We start from the raw sequence: 24824 nt of genomic DNA on the forward strand, positions 1-24824 counted from the left end.
AGTTCTGAGGTGTGCTAGCCACATCTGTGCCAAGTTTGTCTGAGCTTCAAAAACTACCTGCTTAGCAGACTGCCGTAGCCAGTCCTTGACGCTTTCTTCCTTCAGGGAGCAGCCGATGAACACGAGGTAACACTCCTGTTGCCCGCTGCTGTCTTGAGGTGTGCCTCGGGAGTTGGGTGGTGGCGTGGGTCCCTCCAATACAGGCACGATGCTCAAGGAATTGGCCAAAGTGTTGTGGCAGACCTCCATGGTCTTCTCAGAGTCTGCAAGAACACATGTCAGTCCCCGAGACAATGCCCCAAAAGAATAAGGCTACACAAGACTGACACAGGGTCTATGGTCGGGGACAGACTCATGAGACATGTACAGGAGGGAGAACAGACATAATTGGTAACAAGTTAGAAAGGATGAAGTAAGAGAGGGCGGAGTAGGTTGGCTGATCAAGTGATCAGGTGGATACAACCTAGAAGGGAACTATAAGAGAAAGGCCCCCTTCTGGAGGGGTGGGTCTCAAAAGAGGCCTGAGGGGCCAAGGGAGGAGGGCGTGTCCATAGTACAAGTGCTGTAGAAAGGTCACCTGGATGGGAAGAGAAAAGAGGGGACAAGATTTACAGGCTGAGAAGCTGGGCTATGACTGACTGGAGACATGAGAAAAGAGAAAGGTACCTCTAAAAGGCAGGATGAGAAAAGGATCCAGAACAAGAGAGGTTAACCTTGAACAAGCAAGGGGTCAAGAGTAGGTGTAAATAAAGAAAAGGAGCTGATGATGGGGGAGAGGGAATACAAAGGCACTAAGACCCCTGAAGCAGGTGGGGGGTTGTCTGTTGGCGCCTGAGGGAAGTGGGCTTGAGCAAGGGGCTTGAAGAGAGGGCCCAAGTTTCAAATTCAGTAATATAATTTAGGCCAATGGTACAGGTTAAAGACCATGAAAGATTCCTTTTTAAAGGTTACGTTGTCTAATTCTTCCATCTAAAGACCCAGATGGTTCCATGCTTACAACTCTCAATGGCTCCCTGTAGCAGACACTCATGGCTGCCTGTCTAGCAGCCCTCTCTTCTTCCAATACCAATTCCCCATGAGTCCTGGATCCTGGAAGGCATAGCAACTGAATTCCGGTCAAGGAGAGAAGTCTGCTGAAGAATTGGGAGGAGGCACTTCAGCAAGGGTGTCTGCACTGATAAAGATACCACAGGAAGAGCCAGCCTCTCCTTCAGCTGGATGTTGTGTCTGGATTTGACACCTAGACCTACAGCACTACCTGGCAACCATGAGGGGTGGGTACCTGAGGACAAACTGACACCAAGAATGGAAGAACACAGAGACACATATTAGCTGGGTCCTCAGTGGCTTTGCTATGCAGCCCGACCTCTTGCTTCTTGGTATGTAGCTAACATCTGCTAGTTGATTTGGGGTTTTCTGTTGTAAGAGCCAAAGACAACCTAACAGACACAATCCCTACCTCCTGCTAAGCCCCAGCCACAGTAAGCCCTTTCTGGTTCCTGAAGTGTGCCTTTTTGCCTCAGGTCCACAGCACATTCTGTGCCTTTTCTCTGGAACAGTCTCCCCTTCCTCATTGCTGAGTTGAGCAACTCCTTCTTGTTTTGAGGCCTTCTCTGACCCCAGCCCAGGTAGACAGACTTCAGGTCTGGAAGGCTCCAGAGGTCTAAGGCTGATAAATAGGCCTACTGAACAGAAGGGAGAAGGCAAGTGACTTTGACAGACATGAATCAGAAGCTGGAGATCTCAGTGTTGGGGTAGCTCTAGAAAGGTGATAGGTCTAGAAAGAAACCATGGATGATGGTTTGAGTCTCTGGAACAAGGAAGTCCAGGAGCTGTGAGGAGAGGCCCTGGGCAGGCCATCCAGGGGAAGGAGGACAGATCCTCCACTGTGGAGCAGAAGGACCTGAAGGAAGGTGGGCCCCTGGCAGAGAGGGTGATTGAAAGAGCCCAATGGTGTAAGGCCCAGAGGGGAGGGCTTTGGAGAGAGTCTGCAGAGCACCAATGGAGGCTATGAACTCCATAGTGCAGGGCTCCCAAATCCAACCCCCGATTACCTGAAAACTTCACTTTGCCCAGGATGTGGTAGATGTTTCCAGAGAAAGGACTTGGCTTGATGGAAGACTGAATTGCTGGTGGAGGAAGAGGACAGGATTGTTACTCACCTGGGGGCAAAGGTCAAGTTCAGAGTGGCAGCGCTGGGAGGGTTAGGGACTAGGAAGGGATCTTACTCTAGGGTCCTGGGTTCATGGGTTCTATCCCCACCCATTCCTCCCCAGTGGCTCCAGAGGTGGGGGATTCCTAAATTCTCAAATCCCTCTGCCTGTTTTCAGACCCAAATGGAGAGGAGAAGAGACAGCATTCAGAAAACTAAAATGGTGCCAGGAAACAGGGACAACTCTTGTTCTTTTACTGGGCCCGGGACCTGTCCCGGCCGGGGCTTACCTTTACATTTGGCTATAAAGCGAGTCCTCTCCAAGGGACGACCAAACCATACGCAGATCTGAACCATTAATGGAAAGACTGATCCAGCATCAAATTTACCTTCATACCTTAAAAGGTTTAAAAAATTGTAAGTACAACAGTATTATATAATACTTTGGAATGAACTACATATTATTTATCCTGTAATATTTGCATTCTCTCTTGCTTGTACACAATTTTGTGTATAATACATTTGTTTAAATGTATATGTTTCTTTCACCTTGAGGTTGGGAAGAATGGTTTACCTCTTTAGACTAGTAGTTTCTTGATGTCAAAGACCCCTTCGACCCTTGAAGCCTGCAGTGTCCCACCTGAGGCCAGGGGGTCCTTCCTGGTACCCTTAGAGCTCTTCCTTAGGATCCCTACCCACTCTTTCAAGGGCTCCAACTATGCTCCACCAGTGCTGAGGGTAGTTTAACAGACTGTTTATTTGGTGTGTACACTCTCTCCAGAAGGAACTAAAGGGCTGAGGCAGCTCTGCGCTATTTTCTCAGTTTTGGGTACAGAAGACATAATGTTGCCACAGACTCATTCAGAACATGGCCATATTCAGAGCATTTAAAAAATTTAACCTTTCATTATGGAAAACTTCAAACACATGCAAAGGTAGAAGGGTAGTATAATAAACTCCCATCAACTAGCTTCCAAAGTGATGGACCTGTCATTTCTCCTTTTGTATTATTTCCTTCAGATGAATCCCCATGATTGAAATCAGTCCAGAAGAGGGTGTAACCATCTCATGGGTAATAATTCACACTGTCCCTGGCAGGAGGTGAGCATTCCAGTTTCACAACAATTCCCCAGCAATGGTTTCTATAGATATTTTTGGTTAAATGTAATAGTACTAATCAAAATAATAGTGAGGCATCATGTTACATTTTGAATATTACTGACATGGAATTGCTATCATGGTTGCCATCTGTATTTGATCCTCAGTGAATTGTCCACATCTACATGGACTGGGCTACTTTCCTTAACTGACCAAACAAGTTTCTCAAATATTATATTAACCTTCTGTCACATTTGAAGCAATTATTTTCCTCCAGTCTACTGTATTTTCATCTTCTTTTTAAAAAAAATATGATTTTATCCATTTCAGAGAGAGGAAGGGAGAGGGAGAGACAGAGAAACATCAATGATGAGAAAGAATCCTCGATTAGCTGTCTCCTGCACTTGCCCTATTTGGGATCAAGCCCAAAACCTGGTTATCAAACTGTGATCTCCTAGTTCATAGGTTGATGAGCCATACCCGCTGGGCTGTATTTTCTTATTAGTTTCCTTAGTTTTAAAATAGCAACTGCAGTTTTGAATTTTATATTGTTGAAAGTATCTTACTCTTCGTGATTTCTTAAAGTTGGGTAGTAGCATAACATTTTTGCAACACTGCCATGCCATGGTCTTGTTTCTCTCCCCCAACCCAGACAGCCATTTGGAGACCATGAGTTACTTGGGCTTCTGTGCTCAGAGCCCGAATCTTTGGAGAATTTGGAGGGGCTAAAGGAAGAGGGAAAGGTTTCCTCCCAGGCTAGAAACATGCCCTTCAACCAGGGAGGTGGGGGCGGGGCCAATGAGAACAGAGGGCCGTGGAAGGGGAATGGCTAAGAATCTTCACAGCACAGAATGAGCACATCCTGGAGCTGAAGTCCATTCACTAGGAGGTAATGGCCCTAACCCAAGGAGGGAGGGGAGTAATATCTAGGGATGAGTAGGAGTCTGATGGCTGCCATCTTGTTAAAAGACTAAATTATCTGAATCCAAGGAAGGAATTCAGAAAGGAGAGCCTGAAGGGTGATTAAAAAAAAAAAAATCTTCCTTGTTGAAAGTATTACATATATTCACCCCCCCCCCATCCCCTCCAGCCCCCTCCCTCCCCACCCTATTGTCTATGGTCCATGGATTATGCATATACGCATACAAGATATTTGGTTGATCATCTCCTACCCACCCACCCTCCCCCACCTTCCCTGAAGGGTGATTTTAAGGCCCCTCCATCTCTGATTATCTACAATCATTGATTTTCCTGATCAAGGGAAGGTTTCAGACTCTAGACTCACAGAACCTTCTAATGAGCTCCTCATACCCAGATCTTTCCTGGATCAGTCTGCCTCCAGGAAAGTGTATCCGGAGCTCAGTTCACGTGCCCAGAATGAGTCAGCATGGACTGGAAGAGGGTGATTCCCTGGGCACCAGGTGCAGAAAGAAGAAGTCTCAGGCCCAGGCCCATAGGTGTGGGCAGCAAAAGGGCCCGCATCTGCAGCCACCAGAGGAGGGTTTCACCTCAGAAGCTCCATCTCTTTCTTTGTATCTAAGATACAACTGTCTTGTTCAGGAAAAAGGGATGACCCACTTACCTATGTATAAGTATGATGTGATTCAAATCAAGTATGGTATGACCGAAAGACTAAATTTTTATTCATTTACATTTTATTAAATAGTCAAGTGTGGCTAGTGGTTACCATACTTAGAACAGTGTGTATAAGTGCTCATGAGCTGCTGGTATTAGTACTATTACAATGCACCGTGTAGTCTCTTTCCTTCTCTTCTCCCCTCTGGAGGAGAAGGTCACAGGCTGGGAGGCTGCCAGGAGAGAAGAAACATCTTCTGGGCCCCATCGGCAGGGAACTTAGCTGTCAGGAAGGAACCCTTGAGGACTGACTATTCTCAGGAGTGACTCTCTCACCTGCGAAGGTTACAACTCCTTGGTTCTGTGTCAGCCACCTCACCCTCACTAGAGGCCAGAGGAAACACAGGACACTATTGTGCCTGGTGCCCACAGGATGTCTCCTTACGTCTCAACATGCAGTGAGGCTCCCAATTTGGAGCCCAAGACGGGGAGCAGTGGGCTCCTGGAAAAGCCAGCTGCTGCTGGGACAGGGTAGGTCCTTCCAGCTGCCATGGACACACTCGTATGGCACACCTGGGATTCTCTCTCTCTCTTTTGCTGTGAATAAATAAATCACTGGATTTACAAATAAATCTCAGCTACTTTTCAATGATGATACTTGCCAGCCAGGGTACATTAAATATCGAGATCGTAGCATCTGAGGACTTGAAAAACTGTTTTCTGACAGAATCAGCTCAATGTCTTCATTCCTTTGAAAACATACAGAAAAAAACACACCCAGATTAATTAGGACTATCAATCTTAACCTGCACATTTGCTTTCTTTCTCCACCGTCCCCCCACACACATATAAGCAACAAATGCATGCATTTTTTTCTGTTATTACACCCTTAAGTATTTCAGTATGCATCGCCTAAGGCAGGGGTGGGCAAACTTTTTGACTCGAGGGCCACAATGGGTTCTTAAACTGGACCGGAGGGCTGGAACAAAAGCATGGATGGAGTGTTTGTGTGAACTAATATAAATTCAAAGTAAACATCATTACATAAAAGGGTACGGTCTTTTTTTTCAATAGTTTTATTCATTTCAAACGGGCCGGATCCGGCCCGCGGGCCGTAGTTTGCCCACGGCTGGTAAGGACAAGGACACTATTTTACAGAACCACAGTATGATTATCATGCCCGAGGAATTTAATACTGTGGACCAGCAGCACTGGTATCATCTGGGAGCTCATTAGAAATGCAGAATCTCAGGCCCTATTCCAGACCCACTGAATCAGAACCCTCATTTTAATAATCCTCAAGAGATTCATATGCACATTAAAGCTGAAGAAGTATTGATTTAGTATACATCCATTTTCAAATTTTCCCTTTCTAGGGGTTAGGGAGACCCAGGATTCAATCAAGTGTCACCTATCAAAATTATAATCTTTATTTTTCTTTAATCTGGAACAATTCCTCCAACTTTCTTGTGTGTTTGTTTCTCATGACATTAATCTTTTTTTTTTTTTTTAATATATTTTATTGATTCTTTACAGAGAGGAAGGGAGAGAGATAGAGAGTTAGAAACATCGATGAGAGAGAAACATTGACCAGCTGCCTCCTGCACATCTCCCACTGGGGATGTGCCCGCAACCCAGGTACACGCCCCCGACCGGAATCGAACCCAGGACCCTTCAGTCCACAGACCGACGCTCTATCCACTGAGCCAAACCGGTTTCGGCGACATTAATCTTTTTAAAGACTATATGCCAGTTGTCTTGTGTCCCATGACTTAGATTTGTCTGGTTGTTTCCTCATGATTAGATTCAGGTAAACATTTTTGGCAAGATTAATACCAGGTGATGTGTCCTTCCCATAGCATCACAGGACGTAGGCACATGATGCCAATTTGTCCCATTAGTGGCCTTGCTAAGTTGAATCATTTGGTCAATGTCATGACTACAAGACCCTCTCCTCCCACTGTGAAGTTCTTTCCCTCTTTGTGAGTAGTGAGCAGTCTGTGGAGTGATACTCTGAGACCAGTGAATATCCTTTTCCTCAACAATATGTCAACTACTGAGCATCCATTGATTTTTGCCTAAACCAAGTTATTATACCAAAGGTTACAAGATGCTGACTTTCTAGTTCTAGAAATCCTTATTTATTTATTAGCATTTGCCTGTTAAAAGAGTTTTAGTATCCTGTCCCTCTTCATTTTTTTAGTATCACATAGACTCACCTTATTCCATGTGCTATAATCCATTATTATCATTATTCTTTCTCACACTCAAGTTGTCCCAAATTTGGCTACTGACAGCTTCTTAAGATAGTTTCCATATCCTTTTGACATATTTACACAAATCTTTCCTTTTTTGGCATAAAATGTACCTGCCCTAGACCTGCAATCAGCCAATTCTCCAAGGAGTCCTGATACCTGACAGTGGATTGGTACATAAAAACCAAGATCTAGAGGTAGGGTGTTTATTGTGGCATTAGTATTTCTGGTCCCTTTCAATGGAAAGAGCTCGTAAATATACCTTTTTAAAAATAATAAATTTAGTAGGCTCGCCGCACCGGGGGCCGCGCGGGGACAGGCTCTGGTCTCCGGCTCTGAGGTCCCAGCGGCCGGGCGGGGCCTCTCGGGAAGAGGAGGAGGAGCGGAGGGCGGCTCTTCCCGCCTCCTCCTGGGCGAGCAGCGGAGGGGCGCGGAGCCTCCGCAGGCCGCCCCGCGACCTCCAGGGCCGGTTCTCCGAGGAGCAGTGGTCCGCGCCAGGAGGAGGGCCGCCAAGGCCAACGCCGACCCGGGCTGACCCCCCGGCCTTCGCTGGCGCAGCCCCGGCCCCCTCAGGTGCAGGAAGCACCTGGGTGGAGGCCTCCTTCGGGAGAGCCAGAAAAAAATAAAAATAAAATAAAAATAAAAATAATAAATTTACACTGAGTTCCCCCAAATTCAAATCCAACATTTACAGGGTTTTCCCTCACCTTTCCCATTTCATACTTATTATTAATCCTATCGGAGGATATTTCTCCCCCATTGATTTCTAGACAGAGTGGAAGGCAGGGAGAGGGACACAGAGAGAGAAACATTGATGTGAGAGAGACCCATCAATTGGATGCCTCCCCTACATGCTCTGACCCAGCCAGGGATTGAGCCTGCAACCAAGGAATGTACCCTTGACTGGAATTGAACCGGGGACCTTTCAGTCTACGGGCCAAAGCTCCAACCACTGAGAAAACTGGCTAGGGCCATATTTATAATCTCTCTTCTCTATTCAGTGATGCTGTTTGGAATCAGGATACCAATAGACGATTATGTTCAAAAGGTACTTGAATTAATTATGTTGTGTGTGTGTGTGTGTGTGTGATTGCAGATGGTTTCACTTTTTTGTTTGTATTTAGATTTTTTCCTCCTTGTTGGTTTCATTTAATTTTTGAATATGTAAAATATTTGCATTGCTCAAAAGTCAAAACTAGCCTGGCTGGTTGGTTAGAGCATTGTCCCGATATGCCAAGGTTGAGGGTTCAATCTTTAGATTAGGGCGCATACAAGAATCAATCAATGAATGCATAAGTAGAACAAATCAATGTTTCTCTCTCTCCCTTCCTTAAATCAATTTTTAAAACGTGAAAACTAGCCCAGCCAGCGTGGCTCAGTGGTTGAGCATCAATCTATGAACCAGGAGGTCACAGTTCATTTCCTGGCCAGGGTATATGCCTAGGTTGGGGGTTTGATTCCCAGTCGGGGGCATGCAGGAGGCAGCCGATCAGATCAATGATTCTCTCTCATCATTGATGTTTCTATTCCTTTCTCCTTCCTTCCTCTCTGAAGTCAATAAGTCAATATATTTTTAAAAAGTCAAAATTATATAAAAAATATATACCTTTTAGTGTCTTTACTGAAAATTGCTATACAATCAGATGCTTTTGTACACACACATACAAAGTCACCAATGATCTATTTTTAGTTTGTAATTTGGACCCAAGTCCATGAAGTAAAAAGATAATTTCTCTATGTTCTCTATGTAATTTTTCTTACATGTTAACAAAGGCACTTGAGAAATTCTTGACTTCCATTCCTTAATGGATGAAAATGTGAATGCATTAAAATAAAATATCTCAAAACAGGACAGGATTCTGACACATAGTGTCCTTTTGGTGATTCACACAGCATCAGCACTTCTGTAATGGCTCAGGACTCAGGTACAGTGAGACCCTGTGGTGCATTACCAGAGGGGAGCTGCTGATCTGAGAAGATGCTTGGTCTGTGGGGTGAAGGGAACGGGATAAATTTACCTGGTGACAATCCCATTTTCTGCAAGAATGAAGGCTGTGGTAGGATTGGCAGCCCTGATGAGGCTCTGCAGCTGAACGAGAAGAGGGTGCCTCTGCTCCGTGGTATGACTGGTGAACACCACATTACTCACCAGGCCTGGGAATAAAACCAAGAACAGTTCAGCCTTCAGAGTCCTGATGGGAGAGGGCTCACACCAACATAGGCCCTTGCTCCCTCCCGATTGTCCCTTCCAGTAGCCCCTTGTATAGACACCCCGGATCCCCAACACCAATAGACATAGCCATCATTCTGTTCCGCTTTCTGCCACCTCTTGGAGTGCATGACCTCAACACTGTAGCTGCCTTAACTTCCTAATCTCCTATCTTCTTTTTTAAAATGTTTTTTTTTTTATTGATTTTGAGAGAGAGAGAGAGAGGGAGGAAAAAGAAGGGAGAGAGAGAGAGAAACATCAATGGGCTGCTTCTTGCACGCCCCCTACTGGGGGTAGAGCCTGCAACTGGGCAGGTGCCCTGACCAGGAATCAAACTGACCTCTTGGTGCATGGGTTGATGCTCAACTACTGAGCCACACTTGCTGGGCCCTCTTATCTTCTTAATTCTGCTTTCCAGCTGATATCCTGAGCTTCATCAGGGGGCCCTTTCTGCATCCCCTGTACTTAACCTCATCAGGAAGGGGTGCCAATAAACTTCACCAGTTCAGACCACATTTACCAGGCACTAACCATATATCAGGTGCTAACCAGTAGATTCTCAAAGTGTACAGCTGAGAAGGAGTCACACACACAAACCCACAATGCTATATAATAAAGAAGTAATATGCAAATTGACCATCACACCCTTGCACAAGATGGCTGCCCCCATGTGGTCACATATGGCCGGCAGGGGAGGGCAGTTGTCGGCGATCAGGCCAGCAGGGCAGGGCAGTTGGGGCGACCAGGCTAGCAGGGGAGGGCACTTGGGGGCAACCGGGCCTGCAGGGAAGGGAGGGCAGTTGGGGGGGACCAGGACTGCAGGGAAAGGCAGTTATGGGTGACCAGGTTGGCAGGGGAGGGCAGTTAGGGGTGACCAGGCTGGCAGGGGAGGGCAGTTAGGGGCAACCAGGCTGGCAGGGGAGAGAAGTTTGGGGGGACCAGGCCGGCAGGGGAGGGAAGTTAGGGGCAACTGGGCTGGCAGAGGAGGGCAGTTGGGGGGGACCAGGCCGGCAGGGGAGGGCAGTTGGGGGCGATCAGGCCGGCAGGGGAGCAGTTAGGTGTTGATCAGGCTGGCAGGGGAGTGGTTAGGGGGTGATCAGGCTGGCAGGCAGAAGCGGTTAGGGGCAATCAGGCAGGCAAGTGGTTGGGAGCTAGCAGTCCCTGATTGTGAGGGAGATGTCCGAGTGCCAGTTTAGGCCCACAGAGATAGGGCCTAAACTGGCAGTTGGACACCCCCCAAGGGGTCCCAGATTGGAGAGGGTGCAGGCTGGGCTGAGAGACACCCCCTCCAGTGCACAAATTTAGTGCACCGGGCTTCTAGTTTTTAAATAAGCTTCTAACACACTCAAAACCTCTACTGCTACCCTAGCCTGTTTGGGTCAGTGGATAGAGTGTCGGCCTGCGAACTAAAGGGTCCCAGGTTCGATTCCGGTCAAGGGCCCGTACTTTGGTTGCATGCTCCTCCCCAGCCCGGGCCCTGGACAGGGCTCATGCAACAGGCAACCAACCAATCGATGTGTTTCTCTCACATCGATATTTCTCTCTGTCTTTCACTCTCTCTTCCACTCTCTCTAAGAATCAATGGAAAAATATCCTCGGGTGAGGATTAAAAACAAAACAAAACACCTCTATTGTTAAGGTCTCCATGTAAGACCTAGTTTTGGTAACAGCACATGATTAGAAATTCAAATGGAGACTATGTTAGCTTTTTGTTTATTCCATTTTAAAAGGTCCCTTGCATGCCCTTTCTGTTCAGAAGCTTTAACATTAATTGGAGCATCTTCAACCTATATAATTTTGTTAACCTGTGTCACCCCAATACATTCAATGAAAAGAAAAGAAAAAGATGCACCATCTTTAGCCAGAGTGTCAGGGAAGCCTGCTAATAAAGGTGACACTGGTGGTGCCTGTGCTCCCTTTCCCATTTAGGAAGGTCACTCTGGAAGCTGCAGGGGAGGCAGGAAGGACAGCCTGATGAGCTAATGCCAGAACCCCATGTGTTGGTGCAGCCACAGGAAGTGACTGGGGCCTCTGGAAACAGTCAGGCAAGGTGAGGAGGCCAGGCTCAGAATGTGGCACAGTGGGAAGCAGGCAGGGTTCTAGAAGGCTCAGCACATTCCGGAGATGGCAGATACAGAAGCCGGATGCTGCAAGAGGCCTGTCAGATTCCCAGGGGTAGAAGATGAGAATAGCTGTGGTGGGTCTTGCAGTGAGAAGCCAGGAAAGGCTCAGTGAAGACTAATAAAGGCCCTAGGATTCTGTCTAGTATCTTCTTGGGCCAAAGAAACTAGAGTCAGACTAGTGAAAACATGCCAACCTAAGCAGTGTATACTTCCAGGGTCACAAACAGGCCTGTCCTATCCAGGAAAAGGTGAGAGGCACTCTGCCCGAGGTACTGTCTGCCTCACAAGTACCATCATAGGCAAACCCTGTGGGCTTGGAATTCTAGGTCAAGAACTGGACATAAAAAAGGGGCCTTGTTTTATAGGGAAACAAGCAAGAGGATTATGCCTAGCATTCCTTAGGCCAGCCATGCAAACTGCCACCTGTCAAGAGGAAATGCCATCTTGTGCAGCAGGTGCAGCAGTTATCTGGAACTCAGGGTGAAGAGGCCAAGGTAAGTGTTTTCATTTTGCTTGGTTCAGGAGCTTCCTTCTGTTTGTATCAAGGAGTGGATACCCAGATTTGGTCAAGGTCTCGCCAGTCTGGCCCATTCCCAGCAGTGCCCAGACATCTCTGAGGTCTATCTGACCATCCTAGTCTGGGTGAAAGACTTCCCGTAGCCCTGGAGAAAACAAAGTTCACCTCTTATATCTATCTATAGATACTTCTAAGAGCAGCACATGTTGGTAAAATGTGTCACTCTGCATTCAATGCAACATTATAATGTGTCACTCTGCATTCAATGCAACATCATAATGAGCCTTGCTAGCTTTTTAAGCACTGAGATTATTTCCTAATCCTTATATTTCTGTCATACACATCATCATCTTGGGACTGCAATACAGTCCTCTTCTCACTGTAAATAATCCTTTGTTGTAAAAGCAATGAATCAGGGAGCCTGACTCATGAAAAGGAGCAAAAGGAGGCAATATGCTCCCTTGGGACATGAAGTGTTGGTCAGATCCCACCTCCAAGTGAGCCACTAAATCACCGAGGAAAAATACAGTTGGCCCTAAACCACTTTGGGGTCAAGGGCATTATAGTAAAAAAAAGTCTGCATATAATTTAAAAAACAATGATTTCAGAGAGAGGAATGAGAGGGAGAGAGATAGAAACAGCAGTGATGAGAGAGAATCACCGATCAGCTGCCTCCTGCATGCCCACAGCTGGGGATCAAACCTGCAATCCGGGCATGTGCCCTGACCAAGAATCGAACCATGACCTCCTGGATCATAGGCCGACGTTTAAGCACTGAGGCACACAGGCAAGGCTACATATAACTTTTGACTACCCAAAAACTTAACTACTAATAGCCTACTGTTGACCGGAAGCCTTACTGTGAACAGTTAACACATATTTTGTATGTTATATGTATTATATACTGTATTCTTATAAAATAAGCCAGAGAAAATAAAATGTTATTAAAAAATCACAGAGAAGAGAAAATACATTTACAGTATTTATTGAAAAATATCTGCATATAAGCAGATCTGCACAGTTAAAACCTGTATTGTTCACAAGTCAACTGACCTTGCCTTTTATCTCTCCCCACCGGGCCCCCATGCAGCCCATGCCCATGGTGAGCCAGGTCAGACTAGTCCACAGGGTTCCCTGGGTCCAGATGCAAGGGGAAGATATTTATCAAGGCACTGTCACTGCACAAGCCCCCTGGAGTTCAGAAAACAGCATATGTGGATCCAAGATCGACTGCCCATATCTGATCATATCCCTAGCTTTATACAAGCACAGAATTTGACACAGGTTGCCTTTGAACACTGAATTAGGAGACAGTGATATTGAAATATTCCTACTAAGTGCCAGAGAGAATGAAATCTGTCCTGAATATTGCGCAGTTTCATGAACAGTGAAGACAAAGCACTTGCCCTTTGCCAGGGCAGCCCAACCATCTGTGCTTTATGTGCAAAAAAAGCAGAGGGGCTCTGAGGGAGAAAGTGTCAAGGAGCCAAGGACACTAGGGTGGCAATAATGTGGTGGACAGGAGCTGACGACAGCCCACACCCGTGGCTTTGATGCTGACTACCAAACATGTATCTGCGGACCAGACAGCTCTCCTTGGTTATCTTCCAGTCCTTTGTTTTTTTCCTGTGCTTTCTATTTCAAGGACAGGCACTACCAACCTTCCTAATCTCTCAAGCTAGAAACCTAGCAGTCATCCAAGATACCTCCTTTTTCTAACTCATGTCCCATGTGTAACCTATCATCATATCCTACTGACCCAACCTCCATAAAATCTCCTTAATCTCTACCTGTGGTAGATACTATGGGTATCTATCTCCATTCCACTCAGCTTCTGGGGTGCAATGCCTGTAAAGCCACAGGGACCTCTGAAGGCGGGACTTGAGACTCCTGGTGCAGCAGTCCAATGCACATTCCTCCCTCCAGTGACCCGGCCTCCTGCCCTGTGCAGCACCCAGCTCAGCTGCTTCCCAGGACAACATCTCTGGATCTTTGGTATGCTCTGCTGTCTCCGCTCCCTGTGGACTGGCAGGGGCTCAGCAGGGCAAAACTCTGCTGGCACACCGAGTTATTTCTTTGTCTGATATCTACTTGCTGGGCTGACTCAGGAAGCCCAGAGCCCAGGTCTTCTGACAACAATGAGCATTTTATCACCACTACAGGAAACTTAGAATTTATTCTGGGTCTCCAGGCACCATAGCTAATATGACTAAAAAGTGCTGCTTCTAGGGTTCCAGACAGTAAGACAATGCAAAGTTGAGTGTAACCTACAGGATGGGTGGATTTTTCTAAATGCTACCAAGGAGGTATGGAAAATTTCATTGTATGTAGGGGGAATATTAAGGGAGAAGGTTCTATTGGGCTATACTCTGCACTCATGGGACAGGAGAAATGCAAGATCTTGATGTTCCAAAGGCTAGGAATACCTATTCAGTCCCCTGATATTAGTTGGAAGGCAAGGGCAGATTTAAACCCAGCTCAGGAGAGGAGTTGCCATGGCAATTTGTCATCATGAAGAAACAAACTCTGGAAGAAATCTGCCTATCAAATATAAATATAAAGGATGTCAAAGTTTTCCCTGTACCAATTTATTTGTTTTAGATTTTAGAATGGTAGGTAGGAGCATGAAGAAAAGTCTGAAAGTCATGCAAACACGAGTAAAGCCCATTGCTTACCTTGTGAACACTGGTCAAGACATTTTGGAAAGAGAAATCTAGGGAGGAAAAATAAATATTTTAAAACCATAAAGTCACAGTTGTCATTATTTCCCACAAAAATGAGCATATCACTGATACCTAAGATGATTTACTCGAGGGGCAAGTGGCAGGCAGCACTGAGCATTAGGATAGCCATGGCTATGCAAGAAGTTTTCACAGCTTTGAACCAAGACAGAGTTCCTTAAGCCAGGAAAAGTCCCTACGTGGCCAACCCTTGGTGGAATGCTTAAGAGGGGATACCTGGGCATGGCCAGGCTCTAGACCAGTCGTGGGAAAACTACAGCCCGTGGGCCGGATCCGGCCTGTTCGGCTGTTCTATCCGGCCCGTTCGGCTGTTCTATCCGGCCCGTTTGGCTGTTCTAACCGGCCTGTTTGGCTGTTCTATCCGGCCCGCGGAGCCGAAAGAGCGGAGGGTTCTCTGGCTCTCCCCTCCGCTCCTTCACCAGCAGCAGTGTTAACATGGCAACGTCGGGAACCACGGCCGCAGCTCCTTCTTCTGAGTCCAGTTTAAGAACCCATTGTGGCCCTCGAGTCAAAAAGTTTGCCCACCCCTGCTCTAGACTATAGGAAAGAAAGAGAGCTGGCTTTTTTTTTTTTTTTTTAGAGATACTGTCTTCATAAAAGGGAAATTCAAGGGAAAATGTGAAAAATTACATTCACCTAACTCTAACAAGGCCTTTCAGTACCAAAGTTGCCATATTTCCCTTCATGTGCGCACTAGAATCCTGCTTCCCCTTTAATCCCATTCTGACCTCTAATAGTGAATGAAAAACAGCAAACTGACTGGATCACAACTGAAGCAGGTGAGGGTGACTGACCCAAAGTGTGAGTTAGTTAAGAACTGGAGCTCTGTAGGAAGCCCCAGAGAAAATTCCATACTCTCAGTGCTTTAAAACTCCTAAAACATCATAGTGCTATTCTCAGGGAAGAACAGTAACACTAATGAGAATAGCTCCTTTTATCTTACTGTGGGGCTGGGCGCTATGCATGCAGTTCACATATACAATCTTGTTCTGTCTTTACTTCCACCCCATTAAAAGCTGAGAAGAATGACTGTAGGATGACTAAGCAGTCAAGCACTTTGCCCAAGGCTGCACATGAAGCCAGGAAGTGGGAGGGCTGATGCAGGGCCCAGGTCTGCTTGGCACCACAGAGCTTCTGTTTCCTTTCCCTGCAAGTAGGATGCTTACTGAAGCCACACTTCTGAACTGTTTCTGGTCTATGTGGCAGGTATTAATGCTATTCAAAACACCAGGGGGATTTCCCTTGGTGGTGGCAAGTCTTCATTCTTCTATTTGATTTCTAAAACCAGCCAGGCACACATCGCTTGGAACCAAATTTGGTGGGTGAATGAGCTGGATGAATACCACTTCTTGGGTTGCTCTTGCCTGGCTGCCTCATGGTCTCTGAAGAATTTCAAGGAGGAACCCTCTATGTGCTCTGAGCAAGGGCAAGAGGCTTGGAACATCCACACCAGTCTTTCAAGAACAAAACTCACTGACTTCCCTGCACTCACTGTTCACTGAACACCCTCTCCCCTACAGCAAATATATTGTTAGAAAGTGTCTGTCCCCATCAAGTGCTTGTGACCTGAAAGGCCCTTCTTAGCATCCTGCTTGCTTCTCACAGCCAGGCATTTTAGATAAGGTTGATCAGAGTTCCCCCTTAAGGGATCTGAGAAGGCCTGAGGTCATCAAGCTGCTCCCTTTAAGCCTCTGCAAAGAAAATATTCAGAACACACGGACTTGCACATACATATGATTCCCTAAAACTGGAATACAATTTCTCATATCTTGGCATCTTTGGGATCCCGGTCCTTCAAATTCATACTCTGGCTTTCTTTCAAATTCAAATAGGAGTTATCACCGCTTCTTCATAATTTGTATAAAACTGCATTATACAAAGCATATTTTATTATGGTACTTCCTACTCTATATCATGATTAATTATGTACATGCCATTGATGTGGCATTTGGAAAATTACTTAATTTTTCTGAGCGGCTCTCTCGTGGCAAAACATGACAATGAAGCCTACCTTAAAGGAGGATTTAGAGAATTAGGAGGGGTAAAGCATCAGAGTGCTTGACAAACACTGCAAAATAAATGCTGGCTCACTCATCCTCCCTACTAACCTGTAATATTAAAGAGTGCCTGGCTTAGGAGTCTTGAACATAGTAGACAAGTTCTGCACCAACAAACATTGAAATAATGTGAAAGGGCGAGGAGTACGCCCTCCACCTTGCCCCAGGGTAAGGGCTATGCCCTTCATCTTAACTTGGCCATGTGCTCAGCAAGCTTCTTCCCGGAAGATAGTCAAGGGAAGTGCACGCCATCACTATGACCACATCCTGTGTACTCACGCCTGGCCAATCAGCAGGGCCCACAGTCCTTTCTCCTCCCCTTACCCCAAACCCCTATAAAACCTCTCTCCACACAGAGTTCTCTCTCTCTCGGCCACTGGAGCTTACCGTTGCATCGGTGAGTGTGGCAGGGGAGCCAAACCTAGGTTTGAAATGAATGACTCTTTGCTTTTGCATCGGACTCGCTGGCTCCCTGTGGGTTCTTGGGAATCATGAAATCTGGGCACAACATTTGGGGGCTCGTCCGGGATTCCCAAGACCATCGAGGGACCCCGATCCGAAGAGTCTGACTGACCGCGGTATGTGTGTGTCGTTGTATGTTCTGTTCAGTGTGAGCTCGTTTCTGGAATCTGTAATTGCCTGAGGGGTCTAGGCGGACGCGCCGTGAACGACCACAGGCAGGGGAGAGTTGGAAGACGTTCCGCTCCCCAGGAGGGATGGATATGCCCCTCACCCCAGGAGGGATGGATATGCCCCTCACGAGGGATGGATATGCCCCTCGCGGATTTGAGACGAGGCAGGTCGCTCCTGCCGGTTTGGCGTAAGGCCAACGTCTAGTTGCTTCCATGGAGTTGGAAGCCTGTATTTTCGGGCCCTGTTTAGTGTTCTGTGTTTGTACTGGATGGATGTTATGGGATGGACTCAGACTGCTCCTTTGGGTATTGTGATTGATCATTTCAAGGAGATTGGGGGAGGCTTTAGAGCTCCCTCAGGAGTTGGGAAGTTGTTAGGAATTGAATGGATTGTTTAAAGTCTGAATGAATGTCTGGTGAAAGTGTGGGAGTGTGGAGGGAGGGGAATTGCCCTCCCCCCTCCTTTGTGTGGTGGTCGGGTGGCCCCCTGAGTGAGGGTCTGTGGAAACAGGTCACCCCCTCCCCAAGTAAATGCGTCTGGGACTTCTGTGCACGTGTTAGGAGAAAAGCTGGCTTAAAACTAATGTGCGCACCGTCCGTTTCTGGATAGGGTTTTGGGCTAGCATATTTAATTTGCTACCTAAGATTTTAAAAAGTTCTGCAATATAATGTTGGCCATCTATCTTTTAGGGGTTTTGGTTTGCTCTTCCCTTGTTTATTGTGAGAATGAGGAAATCATCTTTTCTGTCAGAGAACAGTTTAGACCGCCACAATGTTGAGCTGCCTGACTTGGCAGCCGCCATGTTGGCCGCATGGCATGCCGTGCCCCTGGGGGCCGCCATCTTGGAACAGCAGGCCCCTCCCTCTGACTTAGTCAATCACAAAAGGAATGTCTGCTCACTGAGGCAGGATGGGATTTCAGGGGTGGAGTTTTAAGGCGGAGTTTTACTAAGGAAATGCAGATGGGGCAGAAAGTGTGCCTGCCTCCCAGATTTATTTAATACTAAATTAGCAATCATGGTCTTAATATAATTTTAGTGGTATGATAGACCAATGTTTTGAGCAGTTGGCTTTATAAGGGCCGACAATAGAGCTTGTATTTCTTAAAGGGCTTGTAGATAGAGAATTGAAAAGCTTTTACAAATTCATAAATGCATCCAGGATTTCTGTGCACATGTAAAGGAAAAGGCCAGTTTAAAAACGAGTGCGCATAGTTTTGAGCTGAACTTGACCTTTTGCTGTGTACAGAATAAAAACCCGAGACTGTTTTGGCCTTAATAGTTATGGGTTTGCTTCTTGAATTCCCCAGCAGGAAAATTGTGACCATTTTGAAATTTAGCAGCTATGCCAGGATAGCAGTAACCCAATTTCTAAAGTAAAGTACAATTATTTCAGGTAGAAACTGTGGTTTAAAAGTTCTAGCTACCTGGAAAGCATGGCCTTAGTATGATGGGAGGAAAAAGAAATGTTAAATGGATGGTAGACCAGTGAGCTGGGACTGGTCACTGATGGTGGATTATGAAAAGGGCTGGACGTGGCCTAACTTCTTCCTTGGTACCCCTGAAACGTCTGAGGGTACTTCTGGCCTTGGTTTTCCAATGTGTTAAATCTGTCGATTTTGTTGTTTCGCCGAAATCCTCTTGAAGGACATTGAATGGTTCTTTCCTTCCTCTTTAACTTTTGGGGGATTGTGTGAATGGATTACTGATGTAGATTATCAAGAATCTCTAAGGTACTTGTCCTGTATCTGGAGGAATGGCTTCTAGATGGTATTCACCATCTCTGGGACTTCCGGAGGGAAGTCAAAGCTCGGACTGGCTAAGGGTTCGGATCTGGCCTATCTTTTAAAAAGGTAGAAAAGAAGCATTCCTAGGCAGTTTTCTACTGCCTCTGTTCAGGGACTTGTTCTGTATCTCGACACAACTGAAACTGATTTGTTGGTATTTTGTGGTATAAATGTGGCATGTACCTCGAAGTTCTTAATGGGGAATGTATCTAGTTATCGTGCCTATTTAGTCTTGATTTCCTTGTTCAATATGAGTACCGTTTCTATCTGGATGAGACATAGGTCAAGAATCCTGTCCTGGGATGTGGGAAAGGGAGGCCTCCACATCTGTTCCTGTCAGGCCCCCATCAGGGGACTTGGGTGGTGTTCCTGTTATCTGCTCAAGATCCCAAGACTGTAAAAGTACTTGTTCACTGAAAGGGTGTATGTTTGTATGTCTACTTGGGTATAATTATTTGTTCATGTAAGTGTGGAAGTCTGTGGGAAAAAAAGGCACACGCTTGCCCCAAGAGCGCTTGCTCTCTGTCAGAGGTGGATTAGGCCCGCCTAACTAGTAAACATCTCTGTCTGTTTGTTTGCTGGGAACTTTGATTTGCTATGTGATATTCAGTGCTGGGTTGGGATTTTGGAATTCTGGGGTAGATTTAAAAGGTATTTGTGGCTTTTCTAGCCTGATTGGGACATTTAAGGGTGGGGCTCACAGTTCCTCAGGGCAGAGATTCCATGGGCCCTTCCCCCTGCCTGTGCTGAATTAAATAATACAGGCCAGTGTCATTTAGCTTGCTGGTTAAAGGAAAACAATGGGCCTTAGAATCTGTAAAGGTGGGCGGGAATGAAGCTGGTCAAATGTACTGCAAGGGTTTGGTACCTGTTGCTGCTAGCAAAGGAGGGGCTGATACCCACTTCTAACGCACTCCCTTGAAAGAGGCCTGGTTGCTGCTCTGCCACAAAGGGAACTGATAGATAGGCCAAAAAAAAAAAAAAGCAGAGCGCTGTAGCTGATAAACAGGGTTACCTAGAAGCCATCAGGACTTTGACTCAGAGACTGGCGAGGACTGGGTGGCTTTTCTTTAACAATCTCTGTCCTTGAGAGGGCTCCAGAGGGTGCACGAGGACATTTGGCCGCGCCTCCGCGACCAGCCCAACCCCAACTCCTCATCAGCACAGACCAGGAGATTGGGTCTACGTCAGAAGGCACCGCCGGGAGACCCTAGGGCCACGTTGGAAGGGTCCCTACATTGTGGTGCTGACGACCCCCACCGCTCTCAAGGTAGACGGCGTCACGACCTGGGTCCATCTGGAAAGACTTCATCACCAAATGGAGCATCGATCGAGATCAACGCAACCCGCTCAAGCTCAAGCTACGGCGTGCTCGACCTCCCTGATGCCGGTAACATGACTTGGGATCACTCCTGTCACCAGGAAGCCCCCACAATACTGTGAAATAATGCCTGCATCTTCATGGACATGGATCCAAAGAGACAAGGACAATTTATAGGATCACATGTTTAGTAGCAGAAGATTTGGCTGCCTGAAGCGGCCATGATGCCAATATTATGTTTCATTGTATTGATATGTTATATTAACCTTTGATTCTTTTGCAGGTTTGAATGTATGTTGGCTGTCATGGAAGGGAGCTGTGTGGGGTGACCCCCAAAAGTAAAGGGTGCCTAGCTGCCAAGAGGGCAGGTGCCCAGCTGGGCAGGGAAGGGTGCCCATCAGGTTTTGGTCTCTGTTGAGAGACAGCTAACAGTTGGCAGCCTGTAATACTGTCTTGCAGACCTGAGTCACCATGTCAGGGTTAGTAAAGCTGGAAAAAGCCTGTTTAGAATAGAAGGTCTGAGGCATAGTTATGCATAGAAAGAAGGTTTTATACCAACAGTTACTGTTTTGTTTTAAATCCATGAAAAGGAATTAGCAAGGAAAGTCAGAAAATCTTAGAGCAGATCAGTATGTTTTTCTCCTTATGTAATTCCTCCGAAATCTGGCAATGCTAAATAAGTCATGGCAAATATCAGGCTTTGCATAGATACAATAAGACTGATTCCTAATAGTGGTTTTATTAACGGAAAACTTTGACTGGAGTATCATGTTTTAAAGAGCCCTGTCTGAACTCTAAAGATTTGAAGCCACTAAGAATGCCACGAAGAAAGCCTGGTATCCTGCTTGGGAGCCCTGAAGATGGCTGGCGCTGGAGCGTCAGGCCCATGCCCTACCATCACTGGCGGTTGGTAAGAGTAGAAGGGGAGCAGTAAAGATGCCTCTGCATCCCTGCGGAACCCCCACACACTCTGGGCCGCAACAAGTAGGAGGGCTACTGAGATGGGCCTTAAAGCCTGGAGCGTGGGCTCAGGTGGAGTTGCTACAGGTGAGGGATTCACCTAACTCAGCAGATACTGCAGGCAGGCCTGATGGCAGCTGGATGGCTTGGCTTCCTGGCCCTACGGGGCACATTAAGGTTCAACCATGAAATTCCAGCAAAGGTAGTCAGTTACCATTCTTGTTGTGTTTATGCAAACATCAGGAATCTTGATTTGGCTTTTTGATAGTCATGGAGGAATTTTAAGAAGAAAAATCCTGTTTCAATAGAAGTTGTTCTTTCCCTTCCACCGGGCCATTTGTTAAGCTTATAGGGATAGTTCAGTTGATAGTTCTGTGTGCCCAGTATGGGCCTCTAGCAATGGTGGAATAGAAATGCAGTCCGTCTCATGATTGAGCCGGAAGTTCCAAGACAAGGGGGGAATGAAAGGGCGAGGAGTACGCCCTCCACCTTGCCCCAGGGTAAGGGCTATGCCCTTCATCTTAACTTGGCCATGTGCTCAGCAAGCTTCTTCCCGGAAGATAGTCAAGGGAAGTGCACGCCATCACTATGACCACATCCTGTGTACTCACGCCTGGCCAATCAGCAGGGCCCACAGTCCTTTCTCCTCCCCTTACCCCAAACCCCTATAAAACCTCTCTCCACACAGAGTTCTCTCTCTCTCGGCCACTGGAGCTTACCGTTGCATCGGTGAGTGTGGCAGGGGAGCCAAACCTAGGTTTGAAATGAATGACTCTTTGCTTTTGCATCGGACTCGCTGGCTCCCTGTGGGTTCTTGGGAATCATGAAATCTGGGCACAACAAATGCATATACTATTGTGGTTGCTGACCAGCTCTACCTCTGAATAACAAAAACAGTTGTGGTTATAATACACTCCTAAGTTTTATGTAGGTATGGTATCATGCATTTTCTCATGTTCCAACCAAGTACCTGATTTATGTAAAATTTTAGTCAATCAATAAATGATACTGGACTCTTTCCCCCTCCCCATGTGGGAGTCTGTACTTGTTCTTCAATAAATTTCCACCTTTGCTATAAAATAAATAAATAAATAAATGATACTGATCTAATCTGTCCCAAAACATGTGTCCCAAAATTCTCATGTGCATATTCACAAAAATGTAGAGACCTGGGTTAACTTGTTCCTTGCTGCCTCTTCCATGATTAGAATGGTCCTGGCATACAGCAATCACTCAACAGAAATTCAATGAATGAAACACACTAAAATAAAGACATCAGGCAAATCTCACATAGGTCCATCCTGAATCTAGTCTACCTCCTAGATTAAAGAAGCCATACTAACCCCACTTTACAGAAAGAAAAAGCAAGACTACTATGACCTATTCCCACTTTTTTTTTTTTGAGAGAGAGAAACATTGATTTGTTATTCCACCCATTTGTGCATTCACTGCTTTACTCTTTTTTTAAAAAATATATATTTTTATTGATTTTAGAGAGAAAGGAAGGGAGAGGGAGAGACAGATAGAAACATTGATGAGAGAGAAACATCAATTGTCTGCCTCCTGCTTGCCCCCTATTGGGGATCGAGCCCACAACCTGGGCATGTGTCCTGATTGGGAATCGAACCTGCAACCTCTGGGTGCATGGGACAATGCTCAACCAACTGAGCCACACCTGCTAAGGCCACCGGTTGGTCTTGGCATGTGCCCTGACCAGGATCGAACCTGCGACCTTGGCACATCGGGATGATAACCAACTGAGTTACATGGCTAGGGCTCCCCAGACCTCTCATATCTCTTCCTTGAGCTCTCTCTACCCCACCCTATTAGCTCCTATTCTCCTTAATTTTTTTTTCTTCACAGTGCAGAAGAGTATTTCTTTGGGCTAATTTTTCTGAAGTGTAACTTCCATCTGTTATTTCCTTATTATTATCTCTTCCTATCTTTTTTTTTTTTTTTTTCAACAGAGAGGAAGGGAGAGGGATAGAGAGTTTGAAACATGATCAGCTGCCTCCTGCACACCTCCTACTGGGGATGCGCCCGCAACCCAGGTACATGCCCTTGACCGGACTCGAACTCGGGACCCTTCAGTCCGCAGGCCGACGCTCTATCCACTGAGCCACACCGGTCAGGGCCCTACCTTCTTTTTTTTTTTTTTATATAGCAAAGGTGGAAATTTATTGAAGGACAAGCACAGACTCCCACGTGAGGAGGTGGGAGGGAGAAAGAGTCCCCCCTACCTTTTTTTTTTTTAACAGTAGTATCTATGGTAGTTATCTAGTCCCATGTTAGACCTCCTTCTGCTTTAATTCATCTTTTAAATAAACAAGAAAAAGAAGAGACATGAATGGTAGAAAGACTTGCATGTTAAGAGTCAGCATGGAAGTCCACAGTACAATGGTGATGCTCAGCATTCATTACAGTAACCTAACCTAAGAAGAAGGAAAACAGAACACCTTGGCTTTTCTATGGGGAGAAGAACCTTGGTCACAGAAAATGGAGAGAATGAGGATCAGACAAGGTGATTAGGGACATAATCTCTAATGTAATTTCTATGAGAAATTTAAAGATACCAAACTTGTGACTCAGATAGGAAGGGAGTTTTTTCAGGTGAAGGTATAAGAATAGATCAACCATTTACCAGGGGATAACAATAATAATAAGGACTAGCCAGAAAGACCACATGATTACAGATTTGGGATATATTCCACTAGCCAGTGGTCGGCAAACTGCGGCTTGCGAGCCACATGCAGCTCTTTGGCCCCTTGAGTGTGGCTCTTCCACAAAATACCGACTTCTGTGCATGGGCCACGAAGTTTCAATTGCACTGTACGTGCGTGCCCGCACATGGTATTTTGTGGAAGAGTCACACTCAAGGGGCCAAAGAGCCGCATGTGGATTGCGAGCCGTGGTTTGCTGATCACGGCACTAGGCTAAAGGGAGAGGAAGTTAAATAGCTCTGAGGAGACAATGTAATGCTTGAAACTCTCCCCACTAAGGAATGATTTCATGATGAAACAGGTAATTCCAGACACCATTGGGGCAGTGTGAACTGTAAAACCCACTCAAAATGGCAAAGTGGAAATGCGAATAAAAAGTAATAAACGTATAATACACTTAATTAATAATATCTCTCTGAGGAATCTAGTCTAAGGAAATTATCTGAAATTTGAGAAGGTTATATGGATAAAGGTGTTCCCACAGTATTATTTATAATAGTGAAAAGTTGGAGCCATCCTATGTAACTAACAGTGGTAAAATGATTAAGACAATTATGTTCACCCACATAATGATTATGTAATTAATAAAAATGTAATTACTAGTGTGATACAAGAACATACATATGTTAACATATATGTTTGTTTATAGGTTAACCTAAGAATAATAATATTATAAAA

At 45.9% G+C, this 24824-nt stretch overlaps 1 protein-coding gene across 6 annotated transcripts in view; it reads right to left on the reverse strand.

Annotated features, from left to right (window-relative positions):
* The window catches only part of CUNH20orf194 (chromosome unknown C20orf194 homolog), a 137163-nt gene that overhangs the window by 6059 nt on the left and 106280 nt on the right, over positions 1–24824 (reverse strand). For all 6 annotated transcript variants that reach the window (XR_004969914.1, XM_036321833.1, XM_036321832.1 and 3 more), the window contains 6 exons: positions 14605–14642; positions 9099–9234; positions 5488–5574; positions 2443–2549; positions 2055–2129; positions 58–263 (listed from right to left, as the gene is read on the reverse strand). Coding sequence is in view for 5 of the 6 variants with exons in the window: in XM_036321833.1 (XP_036177726.1) it covers positions 58–263; positions 2055–2129; positions 2443–2549; positions 5488–5574; positions 9099–9234; positions 14605–14642 (649 nt within the window). In the remaining variant the exon portion in view is untranslated. The remainder of the gene's footprint in view (positions 1–57; positions 264–2054; positions 2130–2442; positions 2550–5487; positions 5575–9098; positions 9235–14604; positions 14643–24824) is intronic.

This window comes from Myotis myotis, unplaced genomic scaffold (genome assembly GCF_014108235.1).
Source record: "Myotis myotis isolate mMyoMyo1 unplaced genomic scaffold, mMyoMyo1.p scaffold_m19_p_9, whole genome shotgun sequence".
NCBI classification, from domain to species: domain Eukaryota; kingdom Metazoa; phylum Chordata; class Mammalia; order Chiroptera; family Vespertilionidae; genus Myotis; species Myotis myotis.